The sequence below is a fragment of the Zootoca vivipara genome, chromosome 2 (assembly GCF_963506605.1).
Source record: "Zootoca vivipara chromosome 2, rZooViv1.1, whole genome shotgun sequence".
NCBI classification, from domain to species: Eukaryota; Metazoa; Chordata; class Lepidosauria; order Squamata; family Lacertidae; genus Zootoca; species Zootoca vivipara.
Window position 1 is genome coordinate 65,418,374 of NC_083277.1, and position 17,846 is coordinate 65,436,219.

The 17,846-nt window shown below is 41.8% G+C and overlaps 1 protein-coding gene across 5 annotated transcripts; it reads left to right on the top strand.

Annotated features, from left to right (window-relative positions):
* The first annotated feature begins 1 nt into the window (after position 1).
* On the top strand, positions 2–13,125 carry LOC118080390 (dual specificity protein kinase CLK4). Of its 5 annotated transcripts, none has more exons than XM_060271648.1 (13): positions 2–169; positions 2,035–2,186; positions 2,491–2,713; positions 3,838–3,925; positions 4,292–4,358; positions 4,919–5,035; positions 5,102–5,298; positions 5,411–5,505; positions 6,515–6,644; positions 6,902–6,984; positions 11,564–11,643; positions 12,744–12,831; positions 12,918–13,125. In XM_060271648.1, exons 1-13 carry the CDS (start codon positions 53–55, stop codon positions 13,056–13,058), a joined length of 1,578 nt encoding a protein of 525 aa, XP_060127631.1. In that variant the 5' UTR covers positions 2–52; the 3' UTR covers positions 13,059–13,125. The 5 variants fall into 5 exon arrangements, with proteins under 5 accessions (XP_060127631.1, XP_034961482.2, XP_060127632.1 ...); XM_035105591.2 differs by having other exon boundaries at positions 5,132–5,298; XM_060271649.1 differs by having other exon boundaries at positions 2,494–2,713.
* The last annotated feature ends 4,721 nt before the right edge of the window (positions 13,126–17,846 follow it).

Below are 17,846 nucleotides of genomic sequence, written 5' to 3' on the forward strand. Positions count from 1 at the left end.
TTTGCGTGTGCGCGCGTGCCTCTATATATTATAAGTCTACGCATCATCACGTATGACGGAACCCCGCAATTACGGGCGTGGCTGCGGAGAGAGAGAGGGAGGAAGCCGCCATTTTGTTTGTTTGCGGATGGAAGGAGAGACGTTTATCCTTCGCAGCTCGCCGTTGAGGGTAAGTGGCGGAGGGACGGGAAGCGGGGAAACCAGGTCCTTATTTTGCTCTGTGGTGCTTCAGTCCCTCCCCCCCCCAGTCGTTGGGATAGACTGTAGAGAGTAGGAGGATGCAAGGTAGGGAATAATTTTTTACGCGTTGAAAGATTTGTTGTTGTTTTTAAGACCTCGCTTGGAGGGGCAGATATGAGCTTCGGAGACGGAGGCCCCCTGCACTTCCTAACATGTAAACCTTTCCCTCACCCCCTGGACTTGTGCACCTGGGGCGGGGGGGGGGGTAGGTGGGTGGGCAGGGCCGGATTTAGGTTTGATGAGGCCCTAAGCTACTGAAGGTAATAGGGTCCTTTATATGTCCAGCTGTCCTTTGTCAACAACAAATTATCTCTGTTTTTTGCGTTGAATATATGCTAAATTGTAATTTATGGACCTAATAGGCCTCTAAAGCCATTTGCACATAACAAAATATGTGATATTTTTGGGAGCAGGCCAGCAGGCAGGGTCCATTACTTACATCATAGGAGACTACACAACACAAAACACTGTTGCTGTATGTAGGTTTTATTTTATTTGTTTTTTATCTTATATTTTGGAAATGTACATCCAGGTTTTTTTTCCTTTAAATTTTTGGGGGGCCCCGAAGAGAGTGGGGCCGTAAGCTATACCTTGTTTAGCTTATACGTAAATCTGGCACTGGGCCCGAGGTCTCTCTCCTGATGAAATGTCAGCTCTCGGATTGGGGACACACTTCCGTGCAGTAGGATGTGAGCATGGCGTCCAGAGAGTGGCAAAGCCCAGCATTTCTAGTTTTAGAAATTAAACCCTCCCACGTAGAGGCAACACTTCTTATAGCTAATGCATATTTTACACAGACAGCCTTGATGGAAGCATTGGGTTCAGGTTGCGTGCACAATAAAACAGCCAATTAGTTTTGGAATAGAAAGCATGTTTTGTTTCATAAACATTGACAGATGTGACGGTTCAATCCGAGTGTTTAGACATGCGGAGCTTCCCGTTAGAACTAATTTTAAAACACCCTGAAAGTGTGCACAAATAACTTTCTGACCAAGTGATCGCAGACACAGAAATGTAGGCTTGGGAATGGTGTCATTTTGCAGACCATCTAGTCCAGGCATCCCTAAACTGTGGCCCTCCAGATGTTTTGGCCTACAATTCCCATGATCCCTAGCTAACAGGACCAGTGGTCGGGGAATATGGGAATTGTAGTCCAAAACATCTGGAAGGCCGAAGTTTGGGGATGCCTGATCTAGTCCAACCTCAACCTCCTGCTTCATGCAGGAAATTGAGTCCCAAAGCATTCCCAATTGATAGCTGCATAGGTTATGTCTCATTCCCTTTGGGATTAGTGGAGACCTTAGGCTGCAGGCGTGAGAACAGCCCTCTTTTCACTTTAGAAATTCACCAATCAATTCTGAAACAGACCTGCAACAAGCTGGAGAATCTGTAGCTTTCTTGACACCGCAGATAATCCAGGGTTGATGGGCTTAATTGCATCACTATCTTCTTCACACTCTTCTCATGCCATTTGGAGCAACCCCAACAGCTCTTCCCTCCCCAACTCAATGTAAGCTGAAATGGCTATTTAAATGAGAGGCCAATTAACTGAAATACAGGAGCTCTAAAAAAGTGTCAGTCAAAATTTTTCATCCTGGTGAGGATGGAAATTTGGTTACTCAGGTAAACAGCAAAGGGTAGGGAAGTGAAGTCCAAAAACTTGACCAGTCTTCTTTACATCTAAACAGTCTATTTACATCTAAATAAACACGTGCGGGAGGGGGTTGTTGATTTCTCATCTTTATTTTCTCATTGTAATGTAATTTTTTGCTTTGGTATATTTTCCTGTGTTAGATGAAGCACTCAAAGCTAACCCAGTGCTCTGGGCAGGGTGAAAGAAGGAGCTGGGATGAAGAAAAGAGCGCACACAGCCAAAAGCGCAGGCGGAAGTCTCACAGCAGTGAAAGAGAAGGCAGATGCTATAAATCACTTAAAAGTGCCAACAGGTAAATGACTCTTGACTTAATGATCATCTAATTATAACGAGATGTAACTTAAATCTTTTATTGATTTACATTTGTCATTTTTAAGTTTTCATATTGCTGTTCAATCAGAGTTTTTCTTTGGTAGTTCACTTAAAAATGAATAATAGCTACTGTGATGCTATTCATTATTTCATCTTGAGAGTATGGAAATGAACAAAAGCTTTTAAAGCACTATTTAAGAAGGCAATTTTGATGGTGGATAGATTTATCTTTCAACAAGGTTTTTTAAAAAAAGTTGAAAAAAATAAATTTAATTTGTTTTCAGCAGCTACTTGGAAGATAGATCCATAACTAAGAGAGACCGTCATGACCGAAGATATGTTGAGGAGTATGTAAATGACTTCCGTGACGTAGATGACTATAAGCATTATTGCAGAGAGTATGAAAAGAGTCACCAACATCATTTTAGCAAATCCTCTGGTCAAAGTGGGAAAAGTAGTCATAAAAGAAAGCATAAGAAACATGACCCCCATGACAGCTTGTATTCGGTATGCATACTTTAAAAATGTATTAACAATGTATTAGTGTTTTAAGTTCCTTCATGGAGTATCAGATTCTCTGAGTATAAATGTTTAAAAATTTTCAGTTGCCTGAGCTACAATTAAATGTGGGTTCTCTTAATCTGCTGTAAATATATACATAGCATGTATTCAGACATTTGAAAATGTTTACCTAGTGAGTGGTGCCAACCACATGAGTTTTTGTCTGAAGCTTTCGAAAACTTGAATGATTTCTTAGTTGAGCTGGTAGAGAGAAGCAGTCAAGTGCTGTTCTCATTTGAATGAGTTTTATATCCTTTTGAAGCCATTCTTTCCACCCCATCTCCAAAGACACAGAAGGTATTAATTTACATGGAATTAGGCTATGAAAAAAGTAATGAATTCAGCATGTTTCTATTCAGTAGTTTAGTTCAGTCCCATGCAAATTTTGATCATTCACTGATCTGTCAGAAAGCATTTCCCTCTACCAATTAGCAAGGAATGGAGTTTTGATTTTCCAGAAACCGTATGGCACTGCTGATGTCTACATTCAAATTTAGGATTATTATGGTTTAAATAATATTTGTACTTCTGAATCAATACACTCAGAATATTAGATTGCAGATTGCATTTCATGAATTGTGAATATTTTCCCTTTAGCTTTTTGAAACATGGAAGAAAAAAATTAATTGCTTGGAAGTTCTGTTATTTTAATAATTATTATTATTTTAAAATACTTTGCTAGATATTCAAGGAGATCAGACCTAGTTATGATTTCAAAAAAGTAGACACAAATGACAAAATCTTTTCAAATAGCAAAAGTAAATATTTACATTGCAAATTTAAATTTTAGTCTTCAATCCATAATTTCAGAACAAAATTGTGTTGTGTTTCTGTTGTCTTACTACTCTTAAATATTTATCTGAAAATCTGTTCCTTGCCATGTTTTTCTTCTGTAACATAAACTGTGCCCTGTGAATTTCTGGGGACTGAATTTGAAATTGCTCCTGCCAACTGTTCGTGGCCTGGTGCGTAACTGAATGCCTGAATATCCCCGCTGAATGAATTGCGTATTCTACCCTGAATTCACACTGATATATTGATTGGCTGGACGATCTTGGTGCCGTTTCCAGAAGAGTCACCGAAGGAAAAGATCCAGGAGTGTAGAGGATGAGGAGGGTCATCTGATCTGTCAAAGTGGAGACGTACTAAGAGCAAGATGTATAGAATATTTTTCAACCCTTTTTTTAAAAAACTCAGCAAAAAATCTGTTTAGACTAGTATGTTAGAAGAGGAGTAGGGGTGGGGGGATAAAAAAATCTTCATTACCCTCTCTTGTCTTTTCTTTTGTCTTTGTATTATTTTACATTTCCTTTCATTTCTGTATTCTTAAATATTGCTATTCAATGCAACAGTAGTAAATGAAGCTTAAGTTTAGACTGATAGCTAGATAGCTATTTCATGACACCTATCTGATAAAATAATGCTTTCAAAGGCAAACACTAAGTTAATGTTTTTACTATGACATGCTTAACAATGTTAATCTTTGTTCAGCTACTTCAATAAAAGCTTTGGTTTATTTTTTAGATGAAATTATTTCAACTTTAGGGGAAGGTGCTTTTGGAAAAGTAGTAGAATGCATTGATCACCACATGTAAGTATGCAATATTTTCAATGCAATGTTTTCCATCTGAAGGTAGAAATACAGTGTACATGCTACCCAATGTACATGAAGTTTTGTGAGACTTATGAACAGAAAATTAGACAATATTTCTATAATACAGTATTTTGAAATAAATAACAAGTGCATTTCAACAAATACACCTTCCACAGTAAGAAGTAGTTCTCCCCACCCACAACTGTTTTTTCAACTCTCCTTGTGGGCATCTGGGTGCACCTGGCTTTAATTTGTGTAATGCAACTTTTAATCATACTTGGGCTAACAGTAGAAGTTATTTCATTCTTAACATTAATAATTAGATGCTCACTGCAGTTGCTATGTTCTTCTGTGAACATGTACAACAAATAAAACGGATAGTAACACAAAATTGTTAGCTTTTTTGTCTCAAAAATATTTTTTGTCTCAGCCTTGAAAGTGTTATAATAAGTGTAAAATAACCATGATTTACTGATGCACCCAGTCTACAGTAGATTGCTTGACACTTGGTTGAGAATGGGCAAATTTAAATGACAGTATTTTACTTTGTTCCATAGGAAAGGGATGCATGTAGCTATAAAAATTGTGAAAAGTGTTGGTAGATACCGAGAAGCAGCTCGTTCAGAAATTCAGGTATTGGAGCACTTAAATGCCTTGGATCCTGGCAGCAGATTGTAAGTATAAACTAGAATGAAAGCATTATTTTAAGCAGTTTTAAATTACCAATTGTTTTTATTCAGTTATTGTTATGGTTGTTTTCTTTTTTCTAGCTGTTGTGTACAGATGCTGGAATCGTTTGAACATCATGGTCATGTTTGCATTGTATTTGAGCTGCTGGGACTCAGTACCTATGACTTTATTAAAGAAAATAGCTTTTTGCCTTTTCCTATTGAACTTATTAGGAAGATGGCTTATCAGATTTGTCATTCTATAAACTGTAAGTACAGTATATTTAAATTTTAAAGAATTTCTCCATATCCTAAAATTATAGGCATTGATTTGAGTATTGCGTTCCTACCTCTTTCTCTTTCTTTCTTTCTTTTTGGCAGTTTTGCATCACAATAAGTTGACTCATACAGATCTGAAACCTGAAAATATTTTATTTGTAGAATCTGATTATATAGTAAAGTATAATTCTAAAATGGTAAGTTCACTTGCTTTCAGGGTTCTTCCCAGTGGGCTATTTCTACTTTTTTATGGTTAACCATGCCATATACAATTTCTAAGTTTTGCTCGCATCAAGCAGCCTTTACCGTAACACAAGATGTGTTCAAGTGCATATTCAGGTATTCTACTTAAGTACTTTGTGGGTGCTAAGACCAAAATCTATTGATAAATGATAGTAAAGGCCTTGAACAGAAGATCGGTAATTTTTTCACATTTATATGAACATGCTGATGACAAAGCAAACCAGTACTTGTACTACTTACTGTTATGTTGGTGTGATTTCTCACAAGGCTTACGGATATAGTATAGTTAAGGTCTAAACCACAGAGCCTAGGGCTTGCCAATCAGAAGGTCGGTGGTTTGAATCCCCGCGACGGGGTGAGCTCCCATTGCTCGGTCCCAGCTCCTGCCAACCTAGCAGTTCAAAAGCACATCAAAGTGCAAGTAGATAAATAGGTACCACTCTGGCGGGAAGGTAAACGACGTTTCTGTGCACTGCTCTGGTTCACCAGAAGCGGTTTAGTCATGCTGGCCACATCACCCGGAAGCTGTATGCCAGCTCCCTCGACCAGTAAAGCGAGATGAGCACCGCAACCCCAGAGTTGTTCGCGACGACCTAATGGTCAGGGGTCCTTTACCTTTACCTATAGCTAAGGAACTGTGAAACTATGGATTTGGATTAGAATCTCCTATGTAAGAATTAGTTCACCTAGGTTAGCTGTTGTATCATTGCTCTTAATACGAAAAGCATGGCTTGTTAAACTACATTTGCCTTAGGTAAGTATAGAGGACTCCCCCACCCCCAAATAGGAAGAAGGAGAGTAAAGGGTATAACATTTTGCCAATTCCATGTGCATGAACAGTAGACACAGGACGGAGTTAATCTGCAGAAAGGATGGTTTGTTAAGTCTTTGTAATGAGAGCAGGTTAACAATGAGATTCAACTTCTTTTTTAAAAAATAATGTGCATTTTGACTTTGTTACAGAGGCGGGATGAACGGACACTGAAAAATACAGATATTAAAATTGTAGACTTTGGAAGTGCAACATATGACAATGAACATCATAGCACTTTAGTGTCTACAAGGCACTACAGAGCACCTGAAGTTATATTAGGTTAGTAGAGAATTTTCCTGGAAATGTAACAAGGAAACATATTTAAATAATATTTATATAATTTAAACATTTGAAAAATTACTTTTACTATTCATGTATAATATTACTGCTTAGTTGTGTTCCATAAAAATTGAGGAAAATAGTAGATCTAAGAATGGTGGGTAGTTTATGAAATAAGCTCCAGATTGTTCAGGAGATGGATTTCTTGTCTGAATTGAATTTTCAACTAACTTAACGTTTTGTGAATTGTGTTATAGCACTTGGGTGGTCCCAACCCTGTGATGTCTGGAGCATAGGATGCATTCTGATTGAATATTACCTCGGTTTTACAGTCTTTCAGGTATGTGTATGTCATTTTATTTAGAACTTTTCACTAGAGTTGCAGTTCAAAATCTGGTTTAAAATATATGTTAATGCTTTTATTTGATTTTTGGCATTTATCCAAGTATGTAGAGTTGAAATGCTCAAAATGTTAAATGTACGCCAGTCCTGCAAATGTTTCATAACACACTAACATTTAAAGACATTCGGTGAGATTGTTTGGAGAATAAAGTTACTTTGTAATATGTGTGGAAAGAAAATAAAAAAAAAATCCAGTAGCACCTAAGAGACCAACTAAGTCATTGGTATGAGCTTTTGTGAGCTGCACCCATTACAGCAGGCATCCCCAAACTTCGGCCCTCCAGATATTTTGGACTACAATTCCCATCTTCCCTGACCACTGGTCCTGTTAGCTAGGGATCATGGGAGTTGTAGGCCAAAACATCTGGAGGGCCGCAGTTTTGGGATGCCTGCATTAGAGCCACTCAGCTGATGGTAAGGCCTCCACCTGCAGATCAGGGAAGGAAGTTTTCAGCTCTTACCTCAGGGTCTCCCTTAAATCCTCCCCTGACAGTCCCCAAAACCTCTGCAGCAGATTTAGGGTGGGCTGTGAAGTCAGAAGGGGGCAATCACCAAAAATTGCACCCCTTTCTGTTCTGTTGAAGGAATCTGTGCCATTAACTGAGTGTCACTGTTGGATACAATCCAATATATTTATGGTATACTTGTCGATAACATCTTTGGAGGGACGGCACCCTTTTTGGTATAATGTAGATCTGAAACTGCTGCACATCACTGGGGCTTCTATCGTCCTTGCAGTGAGGGGGGGGAAGTATTTGATCCCCTGCTAAATTTGCCCGTTTGCCCTCTGACGAAGAAATGACCAGTCCATAATTTTAATGGTAGGTTTATTGCAGCTGTGAGAGACAGAATAACAACAGGAAAACCCCCAGAAAGACAAAAGTCAGAGATTGATGTGCAGTATAATGAGTGAAATACGTATTTGATCCCCATCAACCAGCCAGATGTCAGGCTACCTGGTATCTTCACTGTATATAACGAGCTGAGATTAGAAGCACCTGCTGTAAGGGGGAAGGTCTTACCTGTACAAAATACCTGTTGACAGAAGCAATCAATCCAGCAGATTCCAAAGTAGCCACCATGACCAAGACCAAAGAGCTGTCCAAGGATGTCAGGGACAAGATTGTAGAGCTGCACAAGGCTGGAATGGGCTACAAGACTATTGCCAAGCAGCTTGGTGATAAGGTGACAACAGTTGGTGCAATAATTTGCGAATGGAAGAAACACAAAATAACTGCCAATCTCCCTCGGTCTGGGGCTCCATGCAAGATCTCATCTCGTGGAGTTGCAATGATCATGAGAACAGTGATGAAGCAGTCTAGAACTACACAGGGGGAACTTGTCAATGATCTCAGGGCAGCTGGGACCATAGTCACCATGAAAACAGTTGGTAACACACTACGCCGTGGAGGACTGAGATCTTGCAGAGCCCGCAAGGTCCTCTTGCTCAAGACAGCACATGTACAGGCCCGCCTTCAGTTTGCCAATGCACATCTGAATGACCCAAAGGAGACCTGGGTGAAAGTGTTGGTGGTCAGATGAGACCAAAATCACGCTCCTTGGCATGAACTCAACTCGCCGTGTTTGGAGGAGGAGGAGTGCTGCCTACTACCCCAAGAACACCACCCCCACAGTCAAACATGGGGGGCATATTATGCTTTGGGGGTGTTTTTCTGCTAAGGGGACAGGACACCTTCACCACATCAAAGGGACAATGGACGAGACTATGTATCGTCAAATCTTGGGTGAGCTCCTCCTTCCCTCAGCCAGGGCATTGAAAATGGGTCAAGGATGGGTATTCCAGCATGACAACAAAGGAGTGGCTCAAGAAGAAGCACATTAAGGTCCTGAAGTGGCCTAGCCAGTCTCCAGATCTTAATCCCATCGAAAGTCTGGAAAGAGCTGAAGGCTCAAGTAGGCACACATCAGCCTCAAAATCTTACTGACTTGGAGAGGATCTGCAAAGAGGAGTGGGACAAAATACCTCCTGAGATGTGTGCAAACCTGGTGGCCACCTACAAAAAACCTCTGACCTCTGTAATTGCCAACAAGGGTTTTGCCACCAAGTACAGTGGAACCTCGGTTTACGAACACAATTGGTTCCGGAAGTCTGTTCATAAACCGAAGTGTTCATAAACCGAAGCAAACTTTCCCATTGAAAGTCATGGAAAGTGGATTAATCCATTCCTGACAATGGGAAACGCTGCGCTGTGCTCATTTAAGGAGGCTGAAAACCGGGGGGGGGTTTCCCTTCGGAAGCTCTTACCTCGCGGGTAGAAAAGGGCTCCCAGCAGCAGCAACAACAGCGGCTGCGGAGGAGGAGGCAGGTGGAGACTCCCGAGCCGCTTCATGGTGGAGACCCCTGCTGCAGCTCCCGCAGCCCCTGCATGACACAGCCTCTCCCCTGCTTGGCAAGCGGCAAGAGGCTTGTTGAGTCGTTTCATTGCGCGGCGGCGGCGGCTCTCCGTCCCTCTCGCTCCGCGGTGCCGGCGGGCGACCTTCCTCCTCAGAGCAGCCGCCGCCACCACCAGGCGCCAGGACTGGCCGCAGTGGCTCGCGGGGTGGCTCGTCGTCGGCTGCTTCTCTTGACCTCTCGCTCCGCGGTGCCGGCGGGCGACCTTCCTCCTTCTCAGAGCAGCCGCCGCCACCACCAGGCGCCAGGACTGGCCGCAGTGGCTCGCGGGGTGGCTCGTCGTCGGCTGCTTCTCTTGACCTTGTGCCGACGTCTGTCTCCACCCCGCAGGGGTGCAACGGTGAAGGTCCGGCTTCGCTTCTCTCGACTCCTCCGCGAGGCTGGGCCTTCGCCGTCGCGCTCCTGCGACGTCTCTCCACCTTCTCTGTCGCGTTCCTGGACGGCGCGAAGGCCCAGCCTCGCGGAGGAGTCGAGAGAAGCGAAGCCGGGCCTTCGCAGTCGCGCTCCTGCGACGTCTCTCCACCTTCGCCGTTGCACTCCTGGAGGTCGCGCCGTCCAGGAACGCGACGGAGAAGGTGGAGAGACGTCGCAGGAGCGCGACGGCGAAGTCCCGGCCTCGCGGAGGGGTTGAGAGAAGCGAAGCCGGGCCTTCGCAGTCACGCTCCTGCGACGTCTCTCCACCTTCGCCGTTGCGCTCCTGGAGGTCGCGCCATCCAGGAACGCGACGGAGAAGGTGGAGAGACATCGCAGGAGTGCGGCGGCGAAGGCCCAGCCTCGCGGAGGAGTCGAGAGAAGCGAAGCCAGACCTTCACTGTTGCGCCCCTGCGGGGTGGAGACAGACGTCGGCACAGGGTCAAGAGAAGCAGCCGACGACGAGCCACCCCGCGAGCCACCGCGAGCCACCCCGGCCAGTCCTGGCGCCTGGTGGTGGCGGCGGCTGCTCTGAGAAGGAGGAAGGTCGCCCGCCGGCACCGCGGAGCGAGAGAGACGGAGAGCCGCCGCCGCCGCGGCGCAGTGAAACGACTCAACAAGCCTCTCGCCGCTTGCCAAGCAGGGGAGAGGCTGTGTCATGCAGGGGCTGCGGGAGCTGCAGCAGGGGTCTCCACCTGCCTCCTCCTCCGCAGCCACTGTTGCTGCTGCTGCTGGGAGCCCTTTTCTACCCGTGAGGTAAGACCGGAGCGCTTCCGTGGCCTCGGAAACCTCGGGTTACTTACTTCCGGGTTTCGATCGTTCGTAAACCGAAAGTTCGTAACCCGAGGTGTTCGTAAACCGAGGTACCACTGTACTAAGTCATCTTTTGCAAAGGGATCAAATACTTTCTTCACTCATTATACTGCACATCAATCTCTGACTTTGGTCTTCTGGGTTTCTGGAGTTTTTCCTACCATTAAAATTATGGACTGGTCATATCTTCGTCAGAGGGCAAACAGGCAAATTTAGCAGGGGATCAAATACTTCCCCCCTCACTGTATACCAGAGTTCTTTCTGTTATCAATTTTTATGGTCCAGAACAAGGATATGCTATTCAAGGACCTGCTGTTACTTCTGTTGGTCATTGCTAGACAAACTGTTGGTCAGCAGTAGACGTTTCTGAACACTGGGACTTACTGTGTGTATTACAAATGTCTGGTTGGTGGTAACAGCAGAAAAACTGACACATAACAGACAAGGAAAAACCACAGCCTTTTTATGCCACTTGTTGGATATTTATTCCATCTGCTTCTAACAACAGCCTCCAAAAAACACAACAACACTAATTTCAGTTATTTGGGAAGTTTAATGTTTTTCTGACATCATTTAAGACTTAATTACAAATTTCATTTCTCTGTATGATCTTGATTATACCAGTTCTTTTTTCTGTTTTCTTTATTCTGTATTCCTTGGTTTGTTTCCTTCTGGTGTTCCATAAAGCTGGAAACCTGAGCGGTGGGTGGGAATGTTATACTTGGAAAATTAACAACACTGAGTCAGAGGAGGAAAACAATGCCTCTATACTGCTGTATAACTGTGTTTTAAATCATGTTTATGGGCAAAGTATATTTTGATTCTAACTTCAGTAGTATAAATATTGCATACATTCAATTCCTGCCCCTCCCCTTTCCAGACACATGATAGTAAGGAACATCTGGCAATGATGGAGAGGATACTAGGACCTTTACCCACGCACATGATTAAAAAATCAAGGTAAATTTATTTTAAATTGAATAAATGTTGAAATACTATTGTCACTTGTACAACTTGTATACAGTGAGATTACACATGTTCTATACAAGTGATTAAAATATGCTTTGTTTTCTGTTTTTGTAAACTACTTAAGCATGAAGTTATAATTGTATATGCCACTTACACATTCTGCAGTTAAGAAATTAAATTGAACAAAAATTTCCATTTCATTGACTGTTGGAATTCTTACATGATTTTGTGATTATGTTATTACCGGTACATGAAAATGCATAAGAACAACAGGAGGCACCAGTAGTTATTGTGAAACAAGGGGAGTCGGTCTGTCCAATTGAAATTTATCACTTCAGTCCTATTGAGCTACAACATATATAATGGATCTGAATATGTACTCTGGGTTCTTCATCTCTTTCTCCCCTGTATTTGAAATTCGCAGTTGATTTTAGCAGTTGTTTAATTTCATTGTTTGACTTGTAGAGACCAAAGTGGTAGGGAAGTTCTCCTTTTCCCTCCCCGCCCCAACTGCTCTATATTGAGATGCTGCTGTAGGATTTCTAGAGCTTCCTCTTGGATTCCTGAGGAGGAGAAACAGCAGAGTAAGACCAGCACAGCAATCCATGAGTAAATAAGAGAAGTGTGGTAGGGGAAGTGAGGAAATATGCTTAAGAGATGAAAGAGCACAGGGGAGCTTAGGTAAGAGACAAGGATGGACACCCATTCTTTGAAGCTTGCATTTAAGCTTCTAGATTTAAGACTGATATCCTATGCACACAACGGAATACATCCACTGATCTCAGTGGGACCTCCTTCCAAGGACACGTGCATAGGATTAGGTAGCAATGGCCACAAAGCTGACAGTGGTCAGATTGTTCAGAGGAAGAACTTTTGGAACCTTAGAAACTATGGTTGGGAAAAGATCTGATGAAGATTATACCTGTCAGGATGTGTAAAGGAGGTAGCCCAGAGCTCACAGAAATGGTGAGAGAAAGGAATAAAAGAGAATCAGCTGGAAATTAAAAATATCTCAAGGGCAAGGGGTAGAAGGCTGCACTTCAACAACTAAAAAAGAAAGGGTATATTTCATGTAGCCTTTTTGTATACAGGAAACGTTACTTCCACCATGACCAGTTGGACTGGGATGAACATAGTTCTTCAGGTCGCTATGTTAGGAGGCGGTGTAAACCACTAAAGGTAAGAGAGCGTTATTTTCTTCCCTCTATAGTACTTGATTCTGGAATCAAAAGAGATGTATCTAAAGTTTCTTTCTCTTTTTCCAGGAATTCATGCACTGTCATGATAAAGACCATAAAAATCTTTTTGACCTTATTCGTAGGATGTTGGAATATGACCCTGTCAAGAGAATTACTCTAGATGAAGCCCTGGAGCATCATTTTTTTGACCCTTTAAAAAACAGATAAACTCATTTGATCTACCTTCCTCCAAAGAGACGATAAGACTGTGTCAGTTAACAACATAATGTGAGAAGATGTAAATAATAAATTATTTTTTACAATTTATTTTGTAAATATTACCATACATTTTTTGTATCAATGTTGTGGCTCTCTTGTTGAACAGTTGTGGTATTACTGATCATGGATGCATTAATTTACACATTAAATTTTTTCATTTTCTACAAGTGATTGCACTTTTTTGAATTGAGGCAACTATTGATATTTTGAAGACTGTAACATGGTTAAACATTGCTGGACCATTTTAATACCGAATGCTTTTGGGATTGGAGTCGGTGTTTGGGAAAGGTACTTTTTCAAGCTTGAATGTTTCCTTAAATTGTTGTGTTTAGACAGGTTTAAAATGGTATTAACCTTTAGAATACTACAGTATTTGAAGTGAGATCTAGTTTGATTGCTTGCCTGCCATTTTATTTTTTCAGAATATATTTATCAACCATTTTAATTAATGAGTACATTGTTTCCCCATTTTTGATTTGTAAAATCTACTTTATTTCATTTGCTAGGGGAGATATTAAATAGTTAAATAGTAAAAGCATTGTATTAATTGGGTGAAATCCAGTGTTGTTCATGTGTGAGCATTCACACTTCCACTCATGTAATCGGACTTCCCCTTTTTCTTCATGCCTACAGAATCAGCTCCACAGGAATCTGATCCTCTGGAGTAGATTTGGTGGGGTCAGCTGCAAGGGGAGGAAAGGAAAGTCCAGTTGTGCAAGCAAAACCTCACCTGTCCAGTGTTGGATTTCACCAATTGTCCACATGAATGTGATTGTTTATGGTAGGCAGATTGTGTTCTCGGTGCTTGAATATTGGGGGTGTCGATAAAAAGCCATGCTTTACCTTTGGCAAAAATTGGTAGACAAATCTACTTCCTGGTCTGTTAAAGAGACCAGAAGTTGCAGCTAGCAATATTATTCACATTTTCATTATTAACTTTAAAGTAGCATGTGTTGAATCTTTTAATATTATATTTAAGATCTGTTACAGCATTTGATTTTATGTAATGAGCCTTGTAACATGATGTTTAACATCCTGTATAGTAACTTCAATCCAAGGAAAAGTAATAATAAATGTACTTATTACATGTATATCCTGTTCTTCACCAAGATCAGTGTACATAGGATTCTTCCTATTCTCACAACAGTCCTGTGTGGTAGGATAGTCTAAGAGATGGTAATTAGCACTCAATGATGTTAACAAAAGAAAATGCCAGGGAATATGTATTGTCACAATCCAGATAGGGTTGACAAATCAGCCAATTGCCCAGTCAAATGATATTATTTGGTTGTCATTGTGTAGGTGACAGCTTGTTATATGACTTGTAGCAAGAATAAGAAGTGAGGGATTCTTTTCTCCAACTGTGCAGAAGTCAGAGGGCAAACCTAGAAGCACAGGAATACATCTGCTGCCCACCTGCTGTAATTACAAAAATCTCCAACTAAAGAGGAAGACAAGTAGTCATCCGTGGGTAAAGGTCATTATTTAGGTCAGGCATAGGCAACCTTGGCTCTCCAGATGTTTTGGAACTACAACTCCCATGATCCCTAGCTAACAAGGCCAGTGGGCAGGGATCATGGCAGTTGTAGTTCCAAAACATCTGGAATAGGAGAGAATGGGAATAGGAGAGAATGGGAATGGGAGAAGAAAAGGCTATGGAGTAAACTCTACACAAATCTAGGGTGAAGTCCCTAAAACGGTTGGATAGCGCCTTGTACCCCTCCTTCTGAGAACTGCAGACAAGCTGGTGCCAAATGTATTGCTCTGTTTTCCTTCGGGCCACATCAGGAAGGCCGGGGTGGGTTGGGGGCCTTGTAGTATGGACAGCCCAGGACTTCTATACACACTTCCCAGGTTTATGTCCTGGAAAAATCACTTATGTGCTGCTAACGCAGCCATTTGACTTCACCCCTTGTGGTGCACTGTCTCTAGAGACAGACTGATACCAACAACAGCTTGACGTGGACATGACAAGCGTTTATTGTAAAAATTAATATTAACAGTCCAGTTTAGCAGTGTTCTACTTAAACATATTTATGTTTGTGGTATTAACACTCAGAAATGGAGGGTAGGGGGTAGAGTTATAAGAATATTTGTTTAGAAGTAGGGGATAAAAGAGACAAGATATTTCCCAAGACATTTTGAACGTATTTGCAATTTGGGCATTCTTTTTCCACTAGGTGGCACTATATGCTAGTACTTAAACACAATAAATTCTGAACTGTTGCATTATTTTGCTTTCCATTTCCAGCCTTTCCTTTGAGGAGCTCGGGGCGGTGTAGATACGGTCCTTCCACTTAACATTTTATCTTTGCAAAACCATGTGAGGCAGGTTAGACTGAGAGATGGTGACTGGCCCAAGGTCACCTTGTAAGGTTTATGACTGAGGATTTGAACCCTGGTCTCCCAAGTCCAGCACATTATATACAGGGTTTAGAACTGGGACTAGCAGCCAACAGAGAACCAGAGTTTTTTATTGCTATGTAGCCAGGATAGTAGTATATGTTAAGAGCTTCCATGCTGATCTGCTGTCAGCAAGAGACTTAGGCCCCATCTCTACTATCCACTTGAAGCAGTACCATCCCTCCCCCCAAACAGTGGTTTCTTAAAGGTGCTGAGAATTGTTAGAAGACCCCATATTCCCCTCGCAGAACCATAATTTAATGCTTCTTTCCAGGAAACTCTGGGAAGTGTAGCTCTTTGAGGGGAATAAGAGTATCCTAACAAGTCTCAGCACCCTTAACAAACCACAATATGATGTAGCTTAAATTGTATAGTGCAGATGGGACCACAGGTGCTAGAGTCTCACAGTCTGCTTGAATGCCATTTCCTTTGTTTTCCTTTCCCTGAGTAGCCCACATAAAATAACAGGAACAGCCATAATTTCTGCATTGTGGTGACTGGGCAACTGCATGCTTCCCTTTCTTCCCCTTCCCAACAAAATGTACCAGTAAAGTCATGCATCTCTTCAGATTGAACCTGAAGTAGAATGAATGAGTTGCTCTGGAATATTTGTTTTCAAGAGAGGTAGCTGTGGTAGAGTCTTACAGGAAAAACAATGAAAGACTTTCTACCTTAAAGACTTAACAAATTTATTATCAGCACAAGGTTTCATGGATTACAGTGCATTCCATCAGATTCATGAATTGAATCTTACCCTGAGTTTCATTACAAAAATATGTGTTTGGAGTAGGAGTGGGGATTGTAAACTTGAACAGTGAGGTCAAACGGAAATGAAATGCAGAAAGTACAGGTGGTGATAACTGTGCTATTGACACTGACCATACACACAAAACCAACAAAAAAAAACCCCCAAACATTGACGATGATGAACCTGTGGCAATCCATAAGTTGTTTGACTCCACATTCTATAAGCTCCACAGGTTCCCCATCCATGGTGTAATGGGAAATGTTAAAACAGCTTGGTTTGGCTTCCCCTTCAAGCTACCTGAAGAGTTCCCTACATGTTTGTAGATTATCTCAAAACATTATTTGTGTGTGCCATGAACAAGTCAGATGAAGCACGTTTCGAAAGAGAATCCCTTTCTCTCTCTCCCCCCCCCCCCATCTTGGGTTTGTAGAATGGGATCTTTGGCATTTCCGAATCGTGTAACAGGAAATAAACCCACAAATTAGAAGATGTTATGGGGACTTTGTGAATTAAAATGGTTAGGCTTACCTGGGAATGTTATCAAAGCACATTTAGATTTAAGGGACTTCCAGATGTTTGCTTTCGACTCTGCTTGTAGTGCAAAACCAGGAAATGAAACAGGAAGTACCTCCATAAAAGTGGTTCTTGTTATGTTGGTGGACTGTAGTTACTATTACTAGTTTTGGGTGGCAGTTGCTATTTCCTTCCTCTATCTTGATGCTGCCAATACTTTTTGTAGTAGAGGGCATCAACACGAACCAGTTGTCTACAGAGAATCTCAATCCTAGCAAAAGACAGTAGATTAGAATTGCTACAATTCTGCACAGGTTGAACAGCTGCAGAATTAAAAGCATAATAGTTGAATGTGTTTTTATATTGTTTTCGGTTTCATTTTACATTACAAACCTCGGTTGTCGAACATAATCTGTTTCGGAAGCCCATTTGGCTTCCGAAATGTTGGCCAACCGAGGTGCGGCTTCTGATTGGCTGCAGGAGCTTCCTGCACTCAGTGGAAGCCACGTCAGACATTCGGCTTCTGAAAAACGTTTGAAAATCAGAGCATTTACTTTCGGGTTTTCAGGAGCAGAAACGTTCCAAAACGGAGGCGTTCTGGGACCAAGGTTTGACCGTATTTGTTTTTTAGACTGTAAACCGCCTAGAGATGAAAAGTAAGCCATCGTTCATTTGATGGTTTTTCTGCAACAACAATATTTACAGAATAGAAGCATGTTCTTAGTAGCCTGGACAGACCTGATCACGAACATGCTCTAAGAAGAACAGAGGGAGAACCTATTTTGTTTGCCCTTAGGCACAGAGATTTGATTATGTCAATGTCCCATAAAGCACAATCCTAAGTATTTTTATTCAAAAGCAGGCATCAGAATTCTGTGGGGTTTACTTCCAATTAAATGTACAGCTTATTTATTTTAATATGTTGGCTTTCAGAGATTACCCTTCCCAAGGAGGCAGCCAATATTGCAGTTTTGAAACATTAAAAAAACTATAAGCAACTGTTGCTGGATCTGTCTGTCTCAAGATGCAATCTGTGTGCCTTGGGGGGGGGGCTCAAACTGCTGTGTTAGCAG